Source organism: Chiloscyllium plagiosum, chromosome 26 (genome assembly GCF_004010195.1).
Source record: "Chiloscyllium plagiosum isolate BGI_BamShark_2017 chromosome 26, ASM401019v2, whole genome shotgun sequence".
Classification (NCBI taxonomy): domain Eukaryota; kingdom Metazoa; phylum Chordata; class Chondrichthyes; order Orectolobiformes; family Hemiscylliidae; genus Chiloscyllium; species Chiloscyllium plagiosum.
The window spans coordinates 39879099-39900522 of NC_057735.1; the positions used below are offsets into that span (position 1 = coordinate 39879099).

The window sequence follows — 21424 nt, forward strand, 5'->3', positions numbered from 1 at the left end:
TTTACTCTCCTTTCCCACCTGATTACCTTGGAGTCCAAAATGGGCTTTGAATTTGAGCTGAAAAACTATGGGACTAATTATCCTCTCTTGCTTTTTACATTTTTGGTTTGGGCAGGGAACCATTCACCATTGTGCTAACTTTCTTCGAGGACAAACTTTCTGTAGTTCTGGAACCACATATGTGGATGTGTGTAAATAGGGGAGGCGAATGGCATTCTGGACAGCAGCATCATCCATGTTTCGTCCAACTTTTGATATGACTGAAGTTGGAAATTGTCATGTGGAAGAATAGCCAACCCATGTTCTACCTTTATCATTACTGGAACAGCACTATCTATTTTATCCATTCGTTCTAAAGTGAACATGCATTCTCTCCACCACCTCCATTGCTACCAATATCTGTTACTTGTCTCCAATAGGTGGTTGTGAAATACTTTAAACCAATAGGTGCAGTCAGTGGCATTCTAGGCACCCAGGCTATTGCTATGGCTCAAATCCCACCGTGTTAGTTGGTGAAATTTGAATCAGTGAAAATCTGGTATTGCAGGTTAGCCTAATGTAAGGAGGAGAAAGTGAGGGCTGGAGATCAGAGCTGAAAAATGTGTTGCTGGAAAAGCGCAGCAGGTCAGGCAGCATCCAAGGAACAGGAGAATCGACGTTTCAGCTTATGCCCGAAACATTGATTCTTCTTGGATGCTGCCTGACCTGCTGCGCTTTTCCAGCAACACATTTTTCAGCTTAGTCTAATGTCAGTCTTGTAACCATGGTTGATTATTGTAAAAACCCATTTGCTTTGCTATCCTTTAGGGAAGGAAATCTGTCATCCTTACCTGCTTTGGACTGCATGTGACTCCAGACACTTGACAATGTGATTGCCTCTTACTGCCTCTGTGAAAAGGCTTTTGCAACCCATCAGTTTAAATGGCTGATAGGATTGATTAGTAAATGCTGGCCCAGCTAGTGACACACACATTCTATGAAAGATTTTTTTTAAATTCACACACAGTGGTTATTAGGGAAGGGTTTTGAGGTCTTGCACTAATGACAGTCTAAGTGATGTGTAACTTGGGGAATTTGCTGATCAAGGTGAATGACTTTACAGTTTTTATATATTGCAGTGCAGTTTCAAGATGCTGCTGCCAACTAAACTATAAAAGAAACCTGCTGTGCATTTGCATCTAAATTTGGCTGTCATTCTGATTCATTATATATTCAACATTGAAGTGACTTCTTTGAGTCATTATACTGCGATGTTCAGTTTTGTGACAGGTTGGACAACCAGAACAACCCATCTTCGCCATAACCTTTTCTCCTATTCTTAACAGAATTTTCTAAGGTTGAGTGATACATTTCAGTCAAGACACATTTTTCAAGATCTGTCAAGAGCCCAGTGATACAGAATAATTGTTGATGGGAGTCACTTCATTGATTCAAATTAACGTGTTCTGACGTGTTAGGACACACCTCTAGTGCAAATGGAACTTGATCCAGACCTTCTGACTCAGTAGTAAGGGACACTACCACTGAGCCTCAAGAGTCATTATATCGTTGTATAGGATTCCAATGGATGAAAAAAAAGTTTACTGTTAAGATTAAAGAGATGAGATAATCTGCTGTTAAATATGTTTACTAAATTAACTCTTCTTTTTAATGCCTTTGGTAGCAGTTAATGTTTGAAAGGTCAGGGATATCATGCCTGCAAAGATGCTGAAAGCATTAGACAACAGTTAATATAGCTTGTGGGATATTTTTGAGTTGTAAATAGCTTGACCTTTTTTTAAAAGGGTCAATCTTCCTAAAATACTCTTGATTTGAAATAACATATCGTCCCTGATACTGCCTGTGTGTGTGTATAAGTTTTATATCTGTAATATCCCATGTGAAGATTATTTTAACTTTGTATTTTTGCTCATAAGGCCTCTTCCTTAGAGTATGGGGTGAGGGTTTTGGTGGGAGATTAACTCTTGCTTATGTTGAATGTTGATTTATAATCTTTGTGCTTGTAGATTGACTGACTGATTGCAGTCATTTGGGTTGTACCATGGCTTCAGGTGGCGGTGATGAAAACCCTTTCAAAACAAACCCAGCTAACCTGCATAAGAAGCGTTGTAGGCGCCCATCAAGACCAGTAACAGGTGAGTGTTAGTCTTTTGGTAATCAAAACAATTGTGAATCCTAAAAAATACTTCTGTTGGAAGAAAAATGTCTGAATACCTTAATTGAAGTAAAGGAGACATGAAAAAATGACATGCTTCACAAAAGTCCATGTGGTAAGCAGTTAGAACCAAATGTTTTATATTATATTCTGGTCGTATGATTTTAAATATGCATGAAAAATAATGTTTTATGATATATTCTGTCTTCTGTGGGGTTTGAGATCTAACTGTTGAAATGACAGGTTTATGTACTGTTCATATGTCATCCCACAGACCATTTCTGATTTGCAGAAAATATCTGAGCATTTAGTTCCCATGTGTTCACAACAGTTTGTCTGCCTTTCTTCACTTGATAATATGCTGTTTGTTGGCTAGACTGATGCATGAAAGATGGTAACTGCAAAGTAACAGTGGCCATTATTATCCATCCAGACAGTAAAACAGACCGTTGCATTTATAAAGGGGAGAGAAGAAACTTGCATTCTCCTGCATATCTCCCTTCTGCTCATACAAGGCTCATCCCTATTTAGCAAACAATAGTTATGAATATTTTGGATTTACTAATTGCTTGGCCTTCCTAAGTGTATATACGCTAATCTAGAGTTTCGAACTGAGATGATATTGTTCTAAGATTCCTAGTATGGATGCATATTCTAGACAAACTGTATTAAGTGTACTTACTAAAAAAAAATTAGGTTCATTAAAACTCATACCTTTTCTCATAGCATAGCATTAAAACTCATAAACACAGCCATCTGATGAAGGAGCAGTGCTCCAAAAGCTAGTGCTTCCAAATAAACCTCTCGGGCTATAACCTGGTATTGTGTGAATTTTAACTTTGTATACCCCAGTCCAATACCAGCATCTCCAAATCATAACCTCAAAGGAAAATTTATGCACAGATAGCTGTGGTTTTTGTCACCATCTCGTCTTAAATGGACAAGGGGATGTGCAACCCGTTCAATTTTCCCTTCAATGCAGCTTTTAACTTTAGTTAATTTAGTTAACGTTGGCCTGCTGAACCTTTGAATGTCCTTTTACCATCCATAAACATCTCAAGGCTGATTTGATATTTCATTGACTATGTACTGTGGCAAACACCTTACAACATGCTTCTGCACAAGGAGATCCTTTTGGAAGACTTTATAAAAATGTCTCCAAGGGATATGTGTTACGACACAGGGTAAACCTTCCTGCAAAATTTTAAATCAGCAACACAGAAAAGATTTATCCCATGCAGTAATCTGTAAAAATTTGAGTGGCCAAGAATTATTTAAAGTATAACAGAGAATAATTAACTAACCACTATTTACAATTTCTTGCTCTAACCTATCTTTTACCTTCCCTTGTATAATACTAGTCCGATAAAATTCCCAATTAAGATTTACGAAAGAACACTTCTTATCTCAAAATCAGGCAGCTTTCGTTCTTCTATTCGGATCATCTTGTGTTGTCTTTCCTTCTTAGGAATTTATGCGTCACAGGTTACTGATCGAAAAGTAACTTTTAGGACAGCTATTTTCAGGCAGTCGGCTTACATGCTGGGCTTGTCAGTTCTTCTGTCAGCTGTTCAATTTTTCCCAGTCTTCCACCATCAAAGCACAGGATTGGCTTTTACGATTGTCAATATACTAAATTCAAACTGGATTGGAGTTTGATATTTTTTGGGGTATAATTTAAACTGGCTGAATTTGAATTTGTTTCCAGACAATGAGCTAATTGAGTTGTTTGAGCAAGTGTTACATTGTTGCCTCAGTGGGAACACTTGGTGCTGTGTCCGGTAGTTCTGCTGCCTTTAACTCTCTTATAGTACACCCACATCTTCATAACACATGTTAAAAGTGTCCCCTAATTTGTGTTTTGTCACGCTTCTGTAATATTTGTAGAACACCAATAATGTGTCTGCTACAAGTTCTGTTGCCTTTAAGCGCACGAGATATTTAGGATATCCATGGTGATATATGCCAATAGTTTTCCTTTGTTCATTCAATATGATCTATTTCTGCCTTTTTCTGGGTTGGCAAAATAGAAAGTTTGAATGTGTTTAGTAACTGTCCTTTATCAAATGGTATAGTTTAAGGAAAAAGCCACTTTCTTCACACTTGTTTCTATTTATGTTTATTTGGGACATGACTCAAAAAAAAGTGCCAGTACTAAGTCATTAAAGTCCCTGTGTAGTGACAAGCCTGCAGGGTCATGTACATATGATATACTATACAGGGTTAATTTCGCAACCTTTGGTCCAGTGCAATGTATGTTGCTCACCTTTTCTTGTTCTGGTTTTTGTCCCGTATTCATGAGTGGGCTTCAGCATTGAACACTCGTGAGCTTTCAACTTCAGTTTTTAAAACCAATGAGCCTAAGCTATTTTTCACCTAATATCAGAATGACCAGGATAAACCAGGAAATTAAATGTTTTTATATCGGTGCATTTGTAGTTGGAAAGGTATGGGCTAATCTGAGATATTCTGCATTTTGAGTTATAAAAGGTAGATTGTGCCTGACTTATTAACTTGAGCATTTTTTCAAAATGTTAGTGTGCAAATAAAAAGTTTTGTGGATGTTTGTGAATTTTCAGAAGGTGTTTGATAAGTTGCAGCAAATTGAAAACGAAGACATTGATATTAGAAACAATGTAATTCTATAAGTAGCTGGAGAACAGAAAACCAAAATGATCTTATGGATTGGGTTTATACGGCTGGTGCCTTCTGAGATCTGTTTTGGGCTTTCTAGATTTACATGTTGGCACTCTGAGGAAGCTTGGTAACAATTTGAGATTTAACTAAAATGGGAAACTGCTGAAAAATCCAGAAATATAGTTCTCAAAATGAACATTGAGAAAGAAATATGAAATAGTAAATTTGGAAAAGAGAATAGTGAAAAGAATTTGGTGTGGAATGATAAGAGCCTTAAGATATTTTGGTATGCACTTGCAAATATCTGGATTGTTGGAAATACAGATCAGTGGGGTTTTTTTGTGACTATATGCAATGGACAGTGATCCACTTGTACAAATTCATCATTAGTATTTTCTAAGATACTGGGAACCTCCTGTGCTGAAAACTCACTTACTTTGAGTGTCTAGCAGTTTACATAAAATAATTGAATGACATTCAAGCACTGGTGAGCAGAGGATGAAACAATTTCTTTTCTGATTGAGGGTTGCTTGAGATTTTCTAATGGATTGCTTTATGGTTTACAGAGACTATAGTTCAATCTCAATGACTCATTCAGACATTCGTCCTTCATGGAAGGAAATCTGCCATCCTTCCTCAGACTGACCAACGTATGACTCCAGGCCCACAGCAATGTGCTTCTTGAATCTTAACTGCTCTCTGAAATGGTTTAGCAAGCTTGTCTGTTCAAGCACAATTAGCTGCTCTCTGAAATGGTTTAGCAAGCTTGTCTGTTCAAGCACAATTAGGATGGGTAGCATATGCTGACCTTGGCAGCAATACTCAGATCCCATGAAAATTAATAAAAAGCTAAATTAATTAGGTGATGCAGTCAGATAATGGCAATGTCTTCTGTAAGAGTATTGACTGGGGAAAGTTAGACACTCTCAGGAACAGGGTTAGAAGGTTTCATCAAAAAAGTCAGTACTATACAACTCATCATTAAATGTAAATCCACAGCACTAATTTCTTGTTAATGTAGATTTTATTTCTAGAAAAATCTACATAAAATGCATGGAAATTAGCCCATGCTTTTCCAAAATGTTTACTAATTAGAAATTTAGCATTAGGTCCTGCATGATTGATTGAATTAAATTATTTTCAGGAAATTAGTGTGTAGGGAATTTTTAGAACCAGAGAAGTATGTAATTTATTCAAACACAGAATTAGGGTGTCGCTGGCTAACTAGCATTTGTTGCCCATCCCTAATTGCCCTGAGGGCAGTTCAGAGCCAACCACATTGTTGTCAGTCTGGAGTCACATGTAGGCCAGACCAGGTAAAGATGGCAGTTTCCTTCTCTAAAGGGCATTTGTGACCCAGATGGGTTTTTTCCAACAATTGGCAATGGGCTCATGGTCATCATCAGATTGTTAGTATTGAAATCAAATTCCACCATTTGCCATCGAAGCTGGCTCCCCAGAACATTATCTGGGTCTCTGGATTAAGAGTCCAGCGATACTGCCACTAGGCCATTGCCTCCCTCTTAAATTGGTGAAAGACAACCGGCATAAGTCGTGACAAAACCTTTTTCAAAATAACTAACATACAAATCTTCTTAATACTCAGTAACTAACATACAGTCTCCTGAACTACCTTAAACACCATTAAAGATTGGAGAGGGCATAACTAATAGGTTTCCACGCATATTAAGAAATCTGGGACACCTTAACCAGACAGTTGTTACCTCGTCATCTAGACTCGACGTTACCTTGCTCTCTCTCCATGGATGCTGTCTTACTGGCTATGGGTCTCCAGTATTTGTTGTTTTCAGTACAGGTTCCAGCATCTGCTGTAAATTTTTTGTTTTGGATTTTAAATCTCAGATTTAAAATTTGCATTGCTCATTATGTAGGATCCACAAAGTAATTTTGGCAAGTACAACAGCTCCTCAATATATGCTGTCTTAATCTAGATATTACACATTGCTTTGCAAGAATTTCATTACCTTATTACCTCTCCAATCCCAGTTAGCCCATTTGTTAAAAAGTTTAAAGCCATTCTCTTTCTCCCTTGCCATCTCCCTGTACGCCCACAGCTATCTTTCAGTCACCGGTTAGCACCCTGCTGTCACATACTTTCTTAACTGCTGCTCCATTCATGTGTATTGCTGCTGGGCTCATGTCACCAGCAAGCACATGCTGAATAGCTCTGCACCAATTCTTTTTCATTTTATCAGGAAAATGTTTTTTGGGTTTTTCCTAGGTTTGTCATTTGGGGATGGTTTTGCCTACCACCCTTCTGTATTCTATTTTGATTTGTTTTGTGTTTCTTCTCTTTACTACGTCTTGAGTCTGACTGAAGCATGTCACCCACCCAAATGCAGCCACCAGCAAAATAAAAGCTAAGTCTACACAAACTTGATAAACAGATATAACCTCTTACTAATGTTAATGGACTGGTTATTCTGTGAGCAATCAAGTGAACCCAGTGGGGTAGTTGACTCCATTACATTTTTAGATTGCAATATTTTTCTATACCCTTTATGCTAGATGGACACAAAATATTTAGGTATTTTGAATCAGCATTCTTCATGTTGGAATTGAATCCCCTTTGAATGATTTAGTTTCAGACATTGCCATGCTACGTATCAAATGTTGAGGAAATCCAAGTATCCACTTAAATCAGTATGAACTTGGGTACAACTGCAAAACTGAGCATTCTGGTCAAAATAGCTAATATTTACTGATCCAGTTTTAATAATTGTGGCTTAATAGTCGTCTGTGCAAATGTGTCATTTTTACTGTTTGCACTGAATTGTATTTGAGGATGTGCTGCATTGTGTTCAAATGATCTTTTTTTTTCTCCTCTTCATTCATCTCAACCTTGATGAAATATAGTTTCCTTGGTGCTTACTAATTTCCTTTTGACAGAAATATCTGTAATTTTGAATCATCATTCATGTTGCCTAAAGGTTGTGCATGCACACAACCTCAAACATAATTGAGATTCTGCTTTTCCAAGCATATCTTGGTTGTTTGAGTGGAGTGGCAGTTTAGCTAACCATCTGCTAACCTTTGGCTTTTAGAAAATGTGAAGGGTAGACAATATGAAAGACTTCCTTATGCAGTATTCTGTGAAAGCCCTAAGTGAAATGATACTGTTCAATTGTATTCCTTATTGATTGATGTTTTGTGGCCTAGTTGTTAGACTTCAGTGTAGGTAATAAAAAAGATTGCACCGATGTCAAGTAGAATAGTATTGGTATGGATTTGGTGTGCTTTCTTTTTTGAAACCAAGTAAAGCTGGTCTATTTCACATCTAAATCATCTTGCAGTTGACACCAAGTTTAGAAAGTAGATATTCATCAGCGTGGACTTCCTTTAGTATTATTGTGGTGGTAAGATGATGGTCAGTGAAATTCCTTTTGTGCTAATCTTTTGTGCCTTCTGATTAAGACTTGAATTATCCATTGCATCTTAATACTGTGTACTTGACAATAACTACACAAAGAATTGATATTTACAATATGAAAATGCTGTATTAGACTTTGACTTTTATGCTATTTTTTTTGCCATACCATCATACTTGGAGCAAATGACGACAGTTTTGAGGACGTCTAAACCAGAGTGGATAGAGGGGAGCCAGTAGATGTTGTGTTTGCACTTCCAGAAAGCTTTCGACAAGATACTTTACAAAAAGTTGTCATAGATAAGAGCCTTCGGTATTGGAGTTAGTACATTGACATGGAAAGAGAATTGGCTAATGGGCAGGAAATAGTGAGGTTCTTTTTCACGTTGGTGACCTGTGACCATTGGGGTTCCGCGGAGATCACTGGGAACTGTTTACAATATATATCTTATGACTTGCAGGAAGGGTGTATATGTACTCTTGTCAGATTTTCAGACAGCGCAAAAATAAGGCAGGTTGCAAAAGGGGTGCAAACAGAGGTACTGATAGGTTAAATAAGTGGGCAAAATGTTAGCAAATGGAGTCTAATGTGGGGGAATAAGAAGTTAATTTTGGAAGAGAGAACAAAAGAGCAGTATCATTTAAATGGAGAAAAACTGCAGGTTGCTGTGACACAAAAGGACTTTGATACTTGTGCATGAAACACAAAGCTAGCACACAAGTTCAGCTTATCAGGAAGGTTAATGAAATGTTAGCCCTTTATTTCAAGGAGGTCAGATTATAAGAGTACGGAAGTCTAACTGCAACTTCACAAGGTGCTGGTGACACCACATCTGGAGTGCGGTAAGCAATATTGCTCCTGTTATTTAATATTTAATTTAAAGCAGTTCAGACAATGTTCACTAACATGATAACTGGTATGGAGGATTTGTCTTAGGAGCAAAGATTAAACAGATTGAGACTCTACTCATCAGAATTCTAGGATATAGATGCTAAAAATAGGAGGGGGTTGGGGGTCGTGGGAAGAGAGAGAAGTAAAGTGGCCTTTTTGATTAGGGATAACATTCGGTTGTACTTTGGATGTATTCCGAGGAATATCCTCTATGAAATTGTTTGGATGGAACTGAGAAATCAGAAAGGGATAGTCACATTATTGGGATTGTATTGTAGGCTCCCCAGTAGTCAGTGGGAAATTGAGAAGCAAATTTCTAAGGAGATCTCAGATATCTATAAGTAAATTGGGTTGCAATGGTTGAGGACTTTAACTGTCCAAACATAGACTAGAACTGCTAAATTGTTAAAGGCTTGGATGGAGAGGAATTTAAGTGTGTATAAGAAAATTTTCTTCAGTATGTGGATGAACCTACTAGAGAAGGAGCAAAACTTGACCTTCTCTTGAAAAATAAGGAAGTGCAAATTATTGAGGTGTCAGTGGGCGAGCACTTTGGGGCCAGTGATCATGATTCTATTAGTTTTAAAATCGTGATGGAAAAAGATAGACTGGATCTAAAGTTGAAGTTCTGAATTGGAGGAAGGCCAATCTTGACAGTGTTAGGCAAGAAAAGCTAATTGGGAGAGACTATGGAGGCAAAGTGGCTCAGAGATTAGCACTGCTGCCCCACTGCGCCAGAGACCCGGGTTCAATTCCAGCCTTGGGTGACTGTCTGTCCAAGTGGAGTTTGCACATTCTCTGTGTCTGTGTGGGCTTCCTCTGGATTCTCCGGTTTCTTCCCATAGTCGAAAGATGTGCAGGTTAGGCGAGTTGGCCATGCTAAATTGCCCATTATGTTCAAGGATGTGTAGGTTAGATGCATTAGTCAGGGGAAATATAGAGTAATAAGGTAAGGGAATGGGTCACTCTTTGGAGGGTTGGTGTGGACCTGATGGGCTAAATGGCCTGTTTCCACACTATAGGGCTTCTATGATGGTTTATGATTTGCGGATAAATGGGTGTTTGGAAAGTGGGAGGTCTCCAAAAATGAGATAACAAGAGTCCAGGTGTAGTATATTCCTCTTAGTGTGAAGGGCAAAGCTGATACATGTAGGGAATGCTGGATGATTTAGAGAAATTGACGCTCTGGTCAAGACAGGAGGCGGCATATGGCAAGTATAGACAGCTGGGATCGAGTGAACCTCTTGAAGTATAAGGGCAAAATCAGGAGACGAAAAAGGGGATGTGAGAGGATTTAGTAAAATAGGGATAAGGAGAATCTAAAGAGATTCAAGGCAAAAGAGTAACTGAAATGTGTGGAACAGCAGGAGATGGTCATATACTAAACGAGTATTTTGTGTCTGTCTTTACTGTGGAAAAGGATATGGAAGCTATAGAACTTGGAGAAATAAATAGTGATATCTGAGTATCCATACTACAGAGGAGGTGGTGCTGGATGTCTTAAAAGCATAAAGTGGTTAGTACCCCAGGACCTGATCAGGTGTATCCCAGAGCTTTGTGGGAATCTGGATTGAGATTTCTGAGATAGTTGTATCATTGATAGCCACAGATGAAGTACTAGAAGACTGGGGAGTGATTAATGTGCCATTATTTAAGAAAGGTTGTATGGAAAAGCGAGGGAACAATAGACCGATTAGCCTGACATCGGTGGTGGGTACGTTGTTGGAGGGGATTCTGAGGTACAGAATCTACGTGTGTTTTGAAAGGCAAGGACTGATTAGGGATGGTCATCATGGCTTTGTACATGGGAATTTATGCCTCACTTGATCTTGTTGAAGTAAGGAAGAGGATTGATGAAGACAGAGTGGTGGATGTTGTCCATATGGACTTAAAGGTGTTGGACAAAGTTCCACATTGTTGACTAATTAGCAAGGTGAGATCCCATGGAATACAGGGAGAACTAACCATTTGGATACAAAATTGGTTTCAAAGGAGATTTTGGAGGGTTGTTTTCTGGACTGGATGCCTGTGACCAGCAATGTCCTGCGAGGCTTGCTGCTGGGTCCATTGTTTTTAGTAATTTATACAAATGATTTGGATGTGAATATAGGAGGTATGCCTAGTAGGTTTGCAGATGACACCGAAGTTGGAGCTGTAGCGGGAAGTTAAGAAGGTTACTTCAGAGTATATCTCCCTTGGTCAGTTTGGCCAATGAGGGAAGGATTTTTGTTGGAGTTAAATCCAGATAAATGTGTGGGAGGTGTTGCATTTTGGTAAGGCAAATCAGGGCAGGCTTCTACACTCATTGGTAGGGCCCTGGGAAGTGTTGCTGAACAGAGACTTTGGGGTGCTAGTTCATGGTTCCTTGAAGGTCATGGGTAGATAGGGTAGCGAAGAATGCATTTGGAACATTTTGCCTTTATTGACCAGTGCATTGAATGTAGGAGTTGGGATATCATGCTGTAGCTGTACAGGGCATTGGTTAGGCCACTTTTGGAACACTGCATTCAATTCTGGTCTCCCTGCTATGGGAAAGAGGTTATTAAACTTTGAAAGGGTTCAGCAAAGTTTAACTCGGATGTTGCAGGTACTGGAAGGTTTAAGCTTTAAGGAGAGGCTGAATAGACTGAAGTGTCAGAGGCTCAGGGGTGACCTTTACAGAGATTTTATAAAATCATGAGGGTATGGGTAGGGTGCATAGCAAAGCTCTTTTCCCCAGAGTAGCAGAGTCCAACACTAGAGGGGCATAGGTTTAGGGTGTGGGGAAAGATATAAAAGGGAACTAAGGGTCGCATTTTTCATGCAGAGGGTGGTGCGTGTATAGAATGAGCTGCCACAGGAAGTGATGGAGGCTGGTACAATTACAACATTTAAAAGGCATCTGAATGGCTAGATGAATAGGAAGAGTTTAGAGGGATATGGGCCAAATGCTGGCAAATGGGACTAGATTAATTTAGGATATCTGGTTGGCATGAATGAGGTGACCTTACTGAAACATAGGATTCTTAAGGGGCTTGGCAGGGTAAATGCTGACAGGATGTTTCCCCACCTGAGAGTTTAGGATGAGAGAGCATTGTCTCCGAATGAAGGGGAGCCAATTTAAGACTGAGATGAGGAACTTCTTCTGAGGGTTGTGTCTCCTTGGAACATCTTGCTACACAAATATGGGGGCAGAGTTCTTGCATTTAATGCTGAGAGAGATTTTTGATTATGGTTATGGTTAAAGGTTATGGGCAAGGGCAGAAAGTGGACATGAGAAATGTCAGATCAGCCATGATTGAATTGAATGGCGGAGGTTTTCAGGGTGGGTTAGGGTGTTTGGCGAATGGCCTACTCCTGTTCCTCTATTTCTTAGTCGTAAGTATTCTGATTTGCTGGCATCTTGAGAGAAAAACGTAGAGTTGACATTTCATGGATTAAGGTTCTGATTGTTAGTGCATTAAACATAGTGGCCTTTCACATGCTGTGAGACTTCCAACACTTAAAAATTTTATATGCAAAATCTGCATACCACGAATTATGGGATTCTCCTATTCTTTGGCCTATGCATTTTTATGGTATTGCATTTCCCTTAGAATTTTCTTCTTACGGGGTGTTCAGGTATAATGTGCATTTGTCAACGCAAATTGGCAATAACGTGATTGCCAAATTGTGGACAGTTTCTACTGAAGGGCCAAAATCTTGTTGCTGTTTATATTAAGTGGTTGGAGGTAAACTTGGGTACTTTAAGAAGTGGTTTTGGTTTAGTTGACAGTTTACTAATTGATTTAAGCCCTTGGGGAAATTATGACCCAGATTTTGCTGAAAAAAAGGTTTTCTATGAAAGGCAAATCTTGCTCTTTGTTATTTCTTAAATCTTTTTGATTTTTGATGTGATTTACTTGATCCCAAAAGCCCTGGTGCTCTTGCTGTGCACCAGCTTGAACGTCTAGTGACTTTGTAGCCAAACATTTTTAAATTCTGAGCTCTCAAAAAATCCAATTAAGATCTGGCTCCATGTCATTTATCCAAATATTGTCTAACAATTTGAGAGTCAACTGTTAGCTCACCTGCAAATTATCAGTCAATACTTTACCATATGCTTATGCTGCTTATAGAAGAAGATCATGAAATAATCAAGTCTATGCCACGTCTCTCTGTAGAAAAGTCCAATCAGTTTCATCCCTTTAGCGTAACAATTTATTTTGTTTGTGACTATTCAGTTTCCCTTTGAACTGTTGCTTCCACCTCCAACAACTACTTCGGCGGCAGCAGGTTCCAGGTTAATATCAACCTGCGTAATAAATATAAAAGCTGTTCCTTAATTCCTATTGCATCTCTTGTATCCATGTCACTTAGTCCTTGTAATCATCAACGAATGAGATTAGCTTTTGTGAGTACCTTTATTCAAATATGTCATAATCTTATACATCTATTTTAAATGCTCCAAAGATGATAACCCAGTCTTCTCCAATCTAATCATCATGCTAAATTCCCTGAAACCATTCTAAAATATTCTAGATCCCACTCCCTGTATTTTCTCTCTTCACTGGACCGACATTACCATGTTTTGCTTTTTTGGGTGTTGCAAGAGTTCGAGCTATCTAATATCACTGCAGAAGAAAATGTATATTATAACATCTTGAATTGGTCCTTCACTGTCCAGAATGTCTACTGTCTTGAGCACAATCATCAAATGCTATGAAAGTAAAGCAGGTCAATGTGTTCAAGATTGTGTAGAGAGATAAAAGCAATGGATCTCTTGATACCTTTTTCTTTACAATTTGAAATCTGATTTATTTGCTTGTCATTAAGTTCGCAACAGAAACAGCTTGCAAGTTGCTCATTTATTTTTGTATGTACTACCCTTTCAATTATTAAATTTATGATAAATCCTCTTGTTTGATGAATATACTGAATTGCATATGCAACTTGACTAGCCAGAATACTATTCTCCTGTTGCAGATATACTTAATTTCTGAATTAGTTTGTCTCAGCAGTGAAAGAAGGCTAATTGCTACTTGTACTGGACTTGAAGCATAGTGACCACAGTTTGCTGCAGAAAAGCTTGTGGGTTTTTTAGTCTTGTACAGTAATATTTTTCAGTAAATTGAACTTTTGGTTCACTGCAATTTGGAAATGGATTTTAAATGTTGGCTATGTCCTTGGCCATTCATCAAACAAGCGAAGTTAAAAAAAAATACAGCTTGCTTTGAATAACTTTTTTTTTGAAGTACAGTTGTATTGGCCCTTCAGGTATGGATGAATATATTTACACAATGCTTTCAGTTTCTCTCAGGTGTCTGCTGAACATCATGATTTGATATGCATATCTTCTTATTTACCTCGATAAGGTATCTCAAAATTGATAACTTCTAGTAATTAAATACCTTATTCCCTTAACAAATCAGTACTGGCTTTTGTTAGTATGTCCCAAGTGGTTATTGATACCCCCTTTCTAATATGGTTACTCAAAAATTGGCATTTAAAACCTCTACTTTTTTTAAAACAAGTTCTGTTTTTACATGGGTTGATGTAGAAAATTTGAGGGAAAAATGAATCAGTTAGTCAGTACAGTGCATGAAAAGTAATAATTTCAGTGACATGACCATTAACCTGAACTGCTTTGCAATCATTTGACTTTATTTTCCTACATCCCTATTCAGATTAGTACAATCTACATTGAGTTAATACGGTTTGTTTTTATCTGAAAAATGGCACATTCCAAAATCCAGCACAGCCTTCGGCCCAAGGCGGCCAGATTTGAGAATGAGCTGTATTAATTTTGTCCTGAATATAATTTTTAGTAGTTTTTCTGCCACCAGTATTAAAATGACTGGTCTGTCATTGCTGGGCTTTTCACTTTGTTGAATGAAGGTGTAACACTTGCAATTCCCAATCCTTTGGCATAACTTCAGTCTGAGGAAGCTCCTTTGCACTTTGAGCACTTAAGATACCTCCAAGAATTTGGAGATATCTTATTAGGTCTTGGTGTCTTATCAATTTTGAATTGACAACTTATCCAGTGCCACAACTACTTCATTGTTAAATCATGCAAGTGTATTGATCACTTCCTTTTACTATGATTTGTGTAGCATCTTCTTTGATAAAGAATGGTGAAATGTATCATTCATATTCCTGCTGGTCCGGAAGGGGTCCGGAATAAATGTTGAGGACTTCCAGGGCAACTCCCTCCTGATTCTATACCCCTATGTCGCCACTTCTGGGCCTGCCCTGCTGGTGGGACAGGACATGTCCAGGGATAGTAATGATGTCTGGGATGTTGTCTGTAAGTTTTTTGATTCCATGAGTCTGACTGCTGGCTGTTGTTTGACCAGTCTATGAACCAGCTCTTCCAGTTTTGGCACTAATTCCTAGATGTTAGTAAGGAGGACTTTGCAGAGTCAGTAGGGTAGCTTCTGCTGTTGTCTTTCTGGTGCCTAGGTCTCTGCCAGGTGATATCTCTGGTTTCATTTATTTGATAAAACTGAATCGATTGATAGAGCTGAATAGCTTGTTAGGACATTGAGGGTAATTGAGAGTCAACCACATTGCTGTGGGTCTAGAGACACACATAGGCCAGACCAAGTAAGGATGACAGATTTCCTTCCCTGAAGGACATTAGTGACCCAGATGTATTTTCCCGTCAATCAACAATGGTGTAATGATCATCTGTCGATTCTTAATTCCAGATTTTTAAAAATTAATTCAAATTCCACCATTTACTGTGGCTGGATTCAAACCTGGATCCCCAAAACATTAGCTGGGATCCTAGATTAATAGTCTAGCAATAATGCCACTAGGCCATCGCCTCCCTGTGTGGGTGGGGGGGCCTGAGTAGGACTGGAACAAGCAATGTTCCACATATCCCACAAGGAGACTGGTGTAACTGAGACCACCCCTTTCCCCTGAAAGAAGTGGAAAGAGTTAAGAGAAGTTGTTTAAAGTGAGGATGTGCTCTGCCAGGCAAAGGAGGATGGGAATGGTTAAGATCTTCTTTTCCAGGAAGAAGTGGAGAGCCCTGAGACCATCCTGATGTGGCATAGACATGTAAAGGAATTGCATGTCGATGGTAAGGAGAAGGCAGCTAGAGCCCATGAGTTGTAAATTCTGAAACTGACATGAAGTATTAGGTTACAGGACCCTTAGTAGCTTCTCCTGTACTTCAGCTCTCACTCTGTCTCTTCCCTAAAACAGCAATAGGGTTTCCCTGGGTCCTCACTTATCACTACACCAGCATCCACATCCAAAGGATCATAAGCTGCCATTTCCACTACCTCCAGTGGGATGCTGCCATTAGATACACATTCCTCTCCCCTTTCTTGTTAGTATTCTTCAAAGACTGTTTTCCTTCCCCAAGCCATTTTAGTCCACTCCTCCTCCACTCCCAACACCTCCCCCACCCCCATGGGCACCTTTCCATACAATTGCAGAAGATGCAACATCTGCCTGTTCACTTCCTCATTGCTCTCTCACGCTCTCACATGGAATCAATTTATGTAAAGGGGCAGTACAGAGAGATCTGGGTGTTCTTGTACACCAGTCAATGAAGGCAAGCATGCAGGTACAGCAGGTAGTGAAGAAGGCTAATAGCATGCTGGCCTTCATAACAAGAGGAATTGATTTTAGAAGCAAAGAGGTGCTTCTGCAGCTGTACATTTCCACTGATGGGTGAGTGCCGATCCAGAGGACACAGCTTAAAAATACGGGGTAGACCATTTAGGACAGAGCTCAGGAGAGACTTCTTCGCCCAGAGAGTGGTGGCTGTGTGGAATGCTCTGCCCCAGAGGGTAGTGGAGGCCCACTCTCTGGATTCATTTAAGAAGGAGTTGGATAGAGCTCTCAAAGATAGTGGAATCAAGGGTTATGGAGATAAGGCAGGAACAGGATACTGATTAGGAATGATCAGCCATGATTATATTGAATGGCGGTGCAGGCTCGAAGGGCTGAATGGCCTACTCCTGCACCTATTGTCTATTGCCCCAGTATCAATTTTTTTAAAAAAATTTACATGTTCTTTTAAATGCTGAAGACAAATTTTCCTTTGCATCGTAGAGGAAGGTGTTGTGCAGGAAACTGAGGACGTTTTCAGGAGTTACGTCTTCTTCCGGTACCAATCGGAGAGAGAAGAAGGAGCAAATGTCCCAGAGGATCCGGAGATAATTGAGATGCAGCAGCCTCCTGAAAAGTAAGATATTTGTCTAATATAATATCAATTTAAAAGTAGTGTTTAAGCAGACACATGACTAAAATTTGTTCTCAGTTTTTTAGGTGAGGGCCTTATGTGAGAGGAGAGTAAAAATCATTATAGATGAATATCTTGTTTTGTCTTCACTCATACAGTCTTTTGTGCACAAGTGTTTCTGGGGATCTTTGCATGAAATATCCTAAAAGCTTCAGAATAGCTTACTAAAAAAAAATGAGAAGTAGCATGGAGTTTTGCATCACCAAGCATGCCACTTTCCCCATTCATTAAATTTATTTCCATCTTGACTATTTTACCTCAGTATCTTGATTTTGTGACTTTCTAAGTAGTTGTGATCTTCCTTTTTTTTTTGTTTCTGTCTTCCTTCCCTCAAGTACTCCAACTCTTGTGGGCCGGCAGCTTGCTCTTATCGGAGATGACATCAATCGTAGATATGATTTAGAGTTCCACAATCTGCTATCAACCTTGCCGCTCAATGCAGGAAATGCTTACGACTACTTCCGGAAAATAGCTGATGGGTAAGGAGCAAGTTGATAAACTGAATTGTGCAAACAAACTATTTGTAAAGATTCCTGGGTTGTACAGAAGACCGTTTTCGAGAGTGTTTCATGTGGAGACAGTGGTTTTAAATAAAACTTAATGCTTTTAATTTGATTAATCTAGAAGAATGTTATTGAGCTAATTGGGTTTCGACTAGCCAGTTAAGATGCATAGCTAAAATATGATGAAATCATTTGGGCTGGGGGCAAGAGGGAAAAGAGGATGTTGGAAAAAATGGCACAAAAAACTTCAGGAATTGTAATTGAGTTGTGGCAGAATATAACAGTGCCATCAAGATTTGTAAATACTCTTGTACTAAAGTCACTTCACTAATGCCATACTGCTTGAGTAGATAGTGGAATTTAGATGTTTAATGATGACCCATGAAACCATTGTCATTCGTCAGAAACACACATCAGGTTCAATAATGTCCTGTAGGAAAGGTAACTGCCATCCTTACTTGATCTAGCCTCCACCTCACTCCAGACCCTTAGAAAATGGTTGAGTCTCAACTGCCTTTGGGCACTTAGGGATGGGCAATAAGCTTTGGTCTAACCAGTGATGCTAACATCATTTGAATTAATATTTTGAAAACAAAAACAAGTGGTCTATTTAATATGTACTAGATGTCACTGTCTTAATGCATATGCATGCATGCAAGGATCTTTCAGTTTATAATTTAACATTCTTTTTCAGTTTTGGCAAATTCATTCCCAAACTCTGTTTTTATCCCCAACATTGTTTTGGCTTCCATTTATGAGTAGGGCATGAAACGCTAGAAGTATCGAAATGTTCGAGAAGCAATTGTCTAAGGTGAACTAAATTTTAAGCTCCTCTGTTCAAAAATGTACAAATGCTAATGTTGTGTTGAAGTCTCTTATTTCTACATTGCCAACTGACTTGAATTTTGCATACTCTGCTTAGCTCCATAAATTATTGCTACTGTAGCTTCTGTTTCCTAGTCTACAATATATATTTTGTTTTTTTTTCATGCATTTTCATGCAAAGGGTGGTATATAAATGGAACAAGCTGCCAAAGGAAGTGGTGGAGGCTGGTACAATTACATTTAAAGGGCCTCTGGATGGGTGTATGAATAGGAAGGATTTAGAGGTATGTGGACCAAATGCTGGCAAATGGGATTAGGTCAGATTGGGATGTCTGATTTTGAACAAAGGATCTATTCCCAGGCTGTGTGACACCAACTGTCTTCCTGTAGATTAATTCTTATTCAGTTGGTCTTTGTAATGTACCTTGAATGTTAGCATAAAATGTCAGATGCACCTGCTTATTCTTCTCGTTAACAATTTCGCATTTGGGCATGGTGTAGATATTTAAACAAATTCAGTAGTTTGAAAAAGTCACAAATTGAGAATTACCAAAAGATGCCCACTGCAGTTAACTATTCCAGTTCAAATAATTGCTAAACAATTTGTATTGGTCATTGACACTTAATCAATTTTTGGAGTAGTATACATTGATTTCTATAATCTCTGCTATAGCCAACGAGCACTGTCTGCTTATGATTTCCAAATTAGACCTGCTGAAAGGACACTAGAAGTTGAAACTTTGTCATGCACTCTTTAGAGTAAGATTAGATTACATTACAGTGTGGAAACAGGCCCTTCGGCCCAACAAGTCCACACCGACCCGCCGAAGCGAAACCCACCCCTACCCCTACATTTACCCCTTACCTAACACTATGGGCAATTTAGCATGGCCAATTCACCTAACCTGCACATCTTTTGACTGTGGGAGGAAACCGGAGCACCCGGAGGAAACCCACGCAGACACGGGGAGAACGTGCAAACTCCACACAGTCAGTCGCCTGAGGCAGGAATTGAACCCGGGTCTCAAGTGCTGTGAGGCAGCAGTGCTAACCACTGTGCCACCGTGCCGCCCACAAACTTGAAAGTAGAGAAACCCAAATAGATGGTGTCATTCTGGGAACCGTTTAGGTCCAGTTTTTGCTGCCATCCTTGCTGCATATCATTTTGAAGTGTATCTCTAGAGATATTATTAACCTTCCACCCCTGGATCACACCTGATTGTGCTGATGACCTGTTTGTTTGGAATAGGTTAGGGATTCCCTTCAGTGTGGAAACAAGCCATTTGACCCAACAAGTCCACACCGACCCTCCGAAGAGTAACCCACCAGACCCAGTTATCTTTCTTTTGCCCCTGACGAATGCACCTAACACTGTGGGCAACTTAGCAGGCCGATCCACCTGTCCTGCATGTCTTTGGATTGTGGGAGGAAACTGGAGCATCCGGAGGAAACCCATGCAGACACTGGAAGAATGTATGGATCTTTCCGTTTATAGTTTAACATTCTTTTTCATTCCCAAATTGTACTTTTATCCCCAACATTGTTTTGGCTTCCGTTTATGAGTAGGGTATGAAACGCAATAAGTACTGACATGTTCGAGAAGCAATTGTCTAACTCCACATAGGCAGGATCAAACCCAGGTCTCTGCCGCTGTGAGGCTGTAGTGCCAACCACGATCTTGTGCAAACCCGTATTATAAAAAAACATGCTTTAGAACAGTACTTAGTGTTGGCAATATAATTGCATTACAGCCAAAACGTTTAAAAAGTTTGTGCTTTAGAAACAGTGTCCCCAGTTTATCAATTACGTTGTAGCGAATTTGCGCTAACCAAGCATGTTACAGCAGAACGATCTGTACATAAAATAGGGTGTCAATTACTTAAGTAGGCAAAAGAAAGTATTGTAGTTTTTTCAAAAAATGGCTAGAGGCAACAAAACTCTGCATTCTCATGGAAATGCTTTGACGACTCCTCATCTACCTATCTGTTCTGAGGATGCAAATTGACAGTGAAATGTTTGTGCTGCATTTCCAAGCAGTTATGACCCAATCAGGATCCTCTTCTCATGCAGTATAAAATTGTCTCTTTCTCCAAGTCTCTCTCTTTCAGCCTTGTTCTGTTGGGTACAAGATTGTAACTTTCAACTACTTGTCTCCTTTTAGCCATGTTTAAGTTCTGTACTATCATGTGCTTATTTCAAATTATCTACTCAATGACATTGTTTTAACATGAAAGAAAAACATACCTGAATTTCAAACCAGTTTAAAATGTGTCAGTGAAATGAAATACTTTCCCTATAATTGTCAAAATAACGGTTGTAAACATTTTAGAGGCTCACCCCAGGTGTGAACCAGTTTTCCAAAAATCATTAAAGCCATATGTTTTGAATTGTTTCTTGGGTTAGCTAATATCAGTGAGAATGGTAGAGGTGTTGCAAATTGACTGCTTGCACAATAACCTGGAGTGAGGTGGGGTATTGAAGATATTTGTTAACCATTACCCATGTTTGTATTCAGGGAAATGAAGCAAAGGTTGTATGCACCAGAGTTCAGTGATCCATCTGAATGGTAGGACAGTGACGAAATGGGCTACTGCTAAACTTGGTTTCTAAACACTAAGAAAAACAGTTAATTTTCTTCAAAAATTGTTGATACTGATGCTTACTGTTCATATCTTGTCTGATTGACTTTCCTGTCCTTTATTTCTGCTTTCCTTTGGATGCTGGACTATAGAGTCTTAACTATAGCTTGATTATTACTGCTTTTCAACAGCAAAAGGGCAGGTAAACACATTCTCATTTT

At 39.1% G+C, this 21424-nt stretch overlaps 1 protein-coding gene across 4 annotated transcripts in view; it reads left to right on the forward strand.

Moving 5' to 3' along the window:
- The window catches only part of LOC122563274 (bcl-2 homologous antagonist/killer-like), a 60804-nt gene that overhangs the window by 22885 nt on the left and 16495 nt on the right, over positions 1–21424 (forward strand). For all 4 annotated transcript variants that reach the window (XM_043716961.1, XM_043716959.1, XM_043716957.1 and 1 more), the window contains exons 2-4: positions 2007–2135; positions 17107–17239; positions 17632–17775. In XM_043716961.1, the coding sequence (XP_043572896.1) occupies positions 2042–2135; positions 17107–17239; positions 17632–17775 (371 nt within the window). In that variant the 5' untranslated portion in view covers positions 2007–2041. The remainder of the gene's footprint in view (positions 1–2006; positions 2136–17106; positions 17240–17631; positions 17776–21424) is intronic.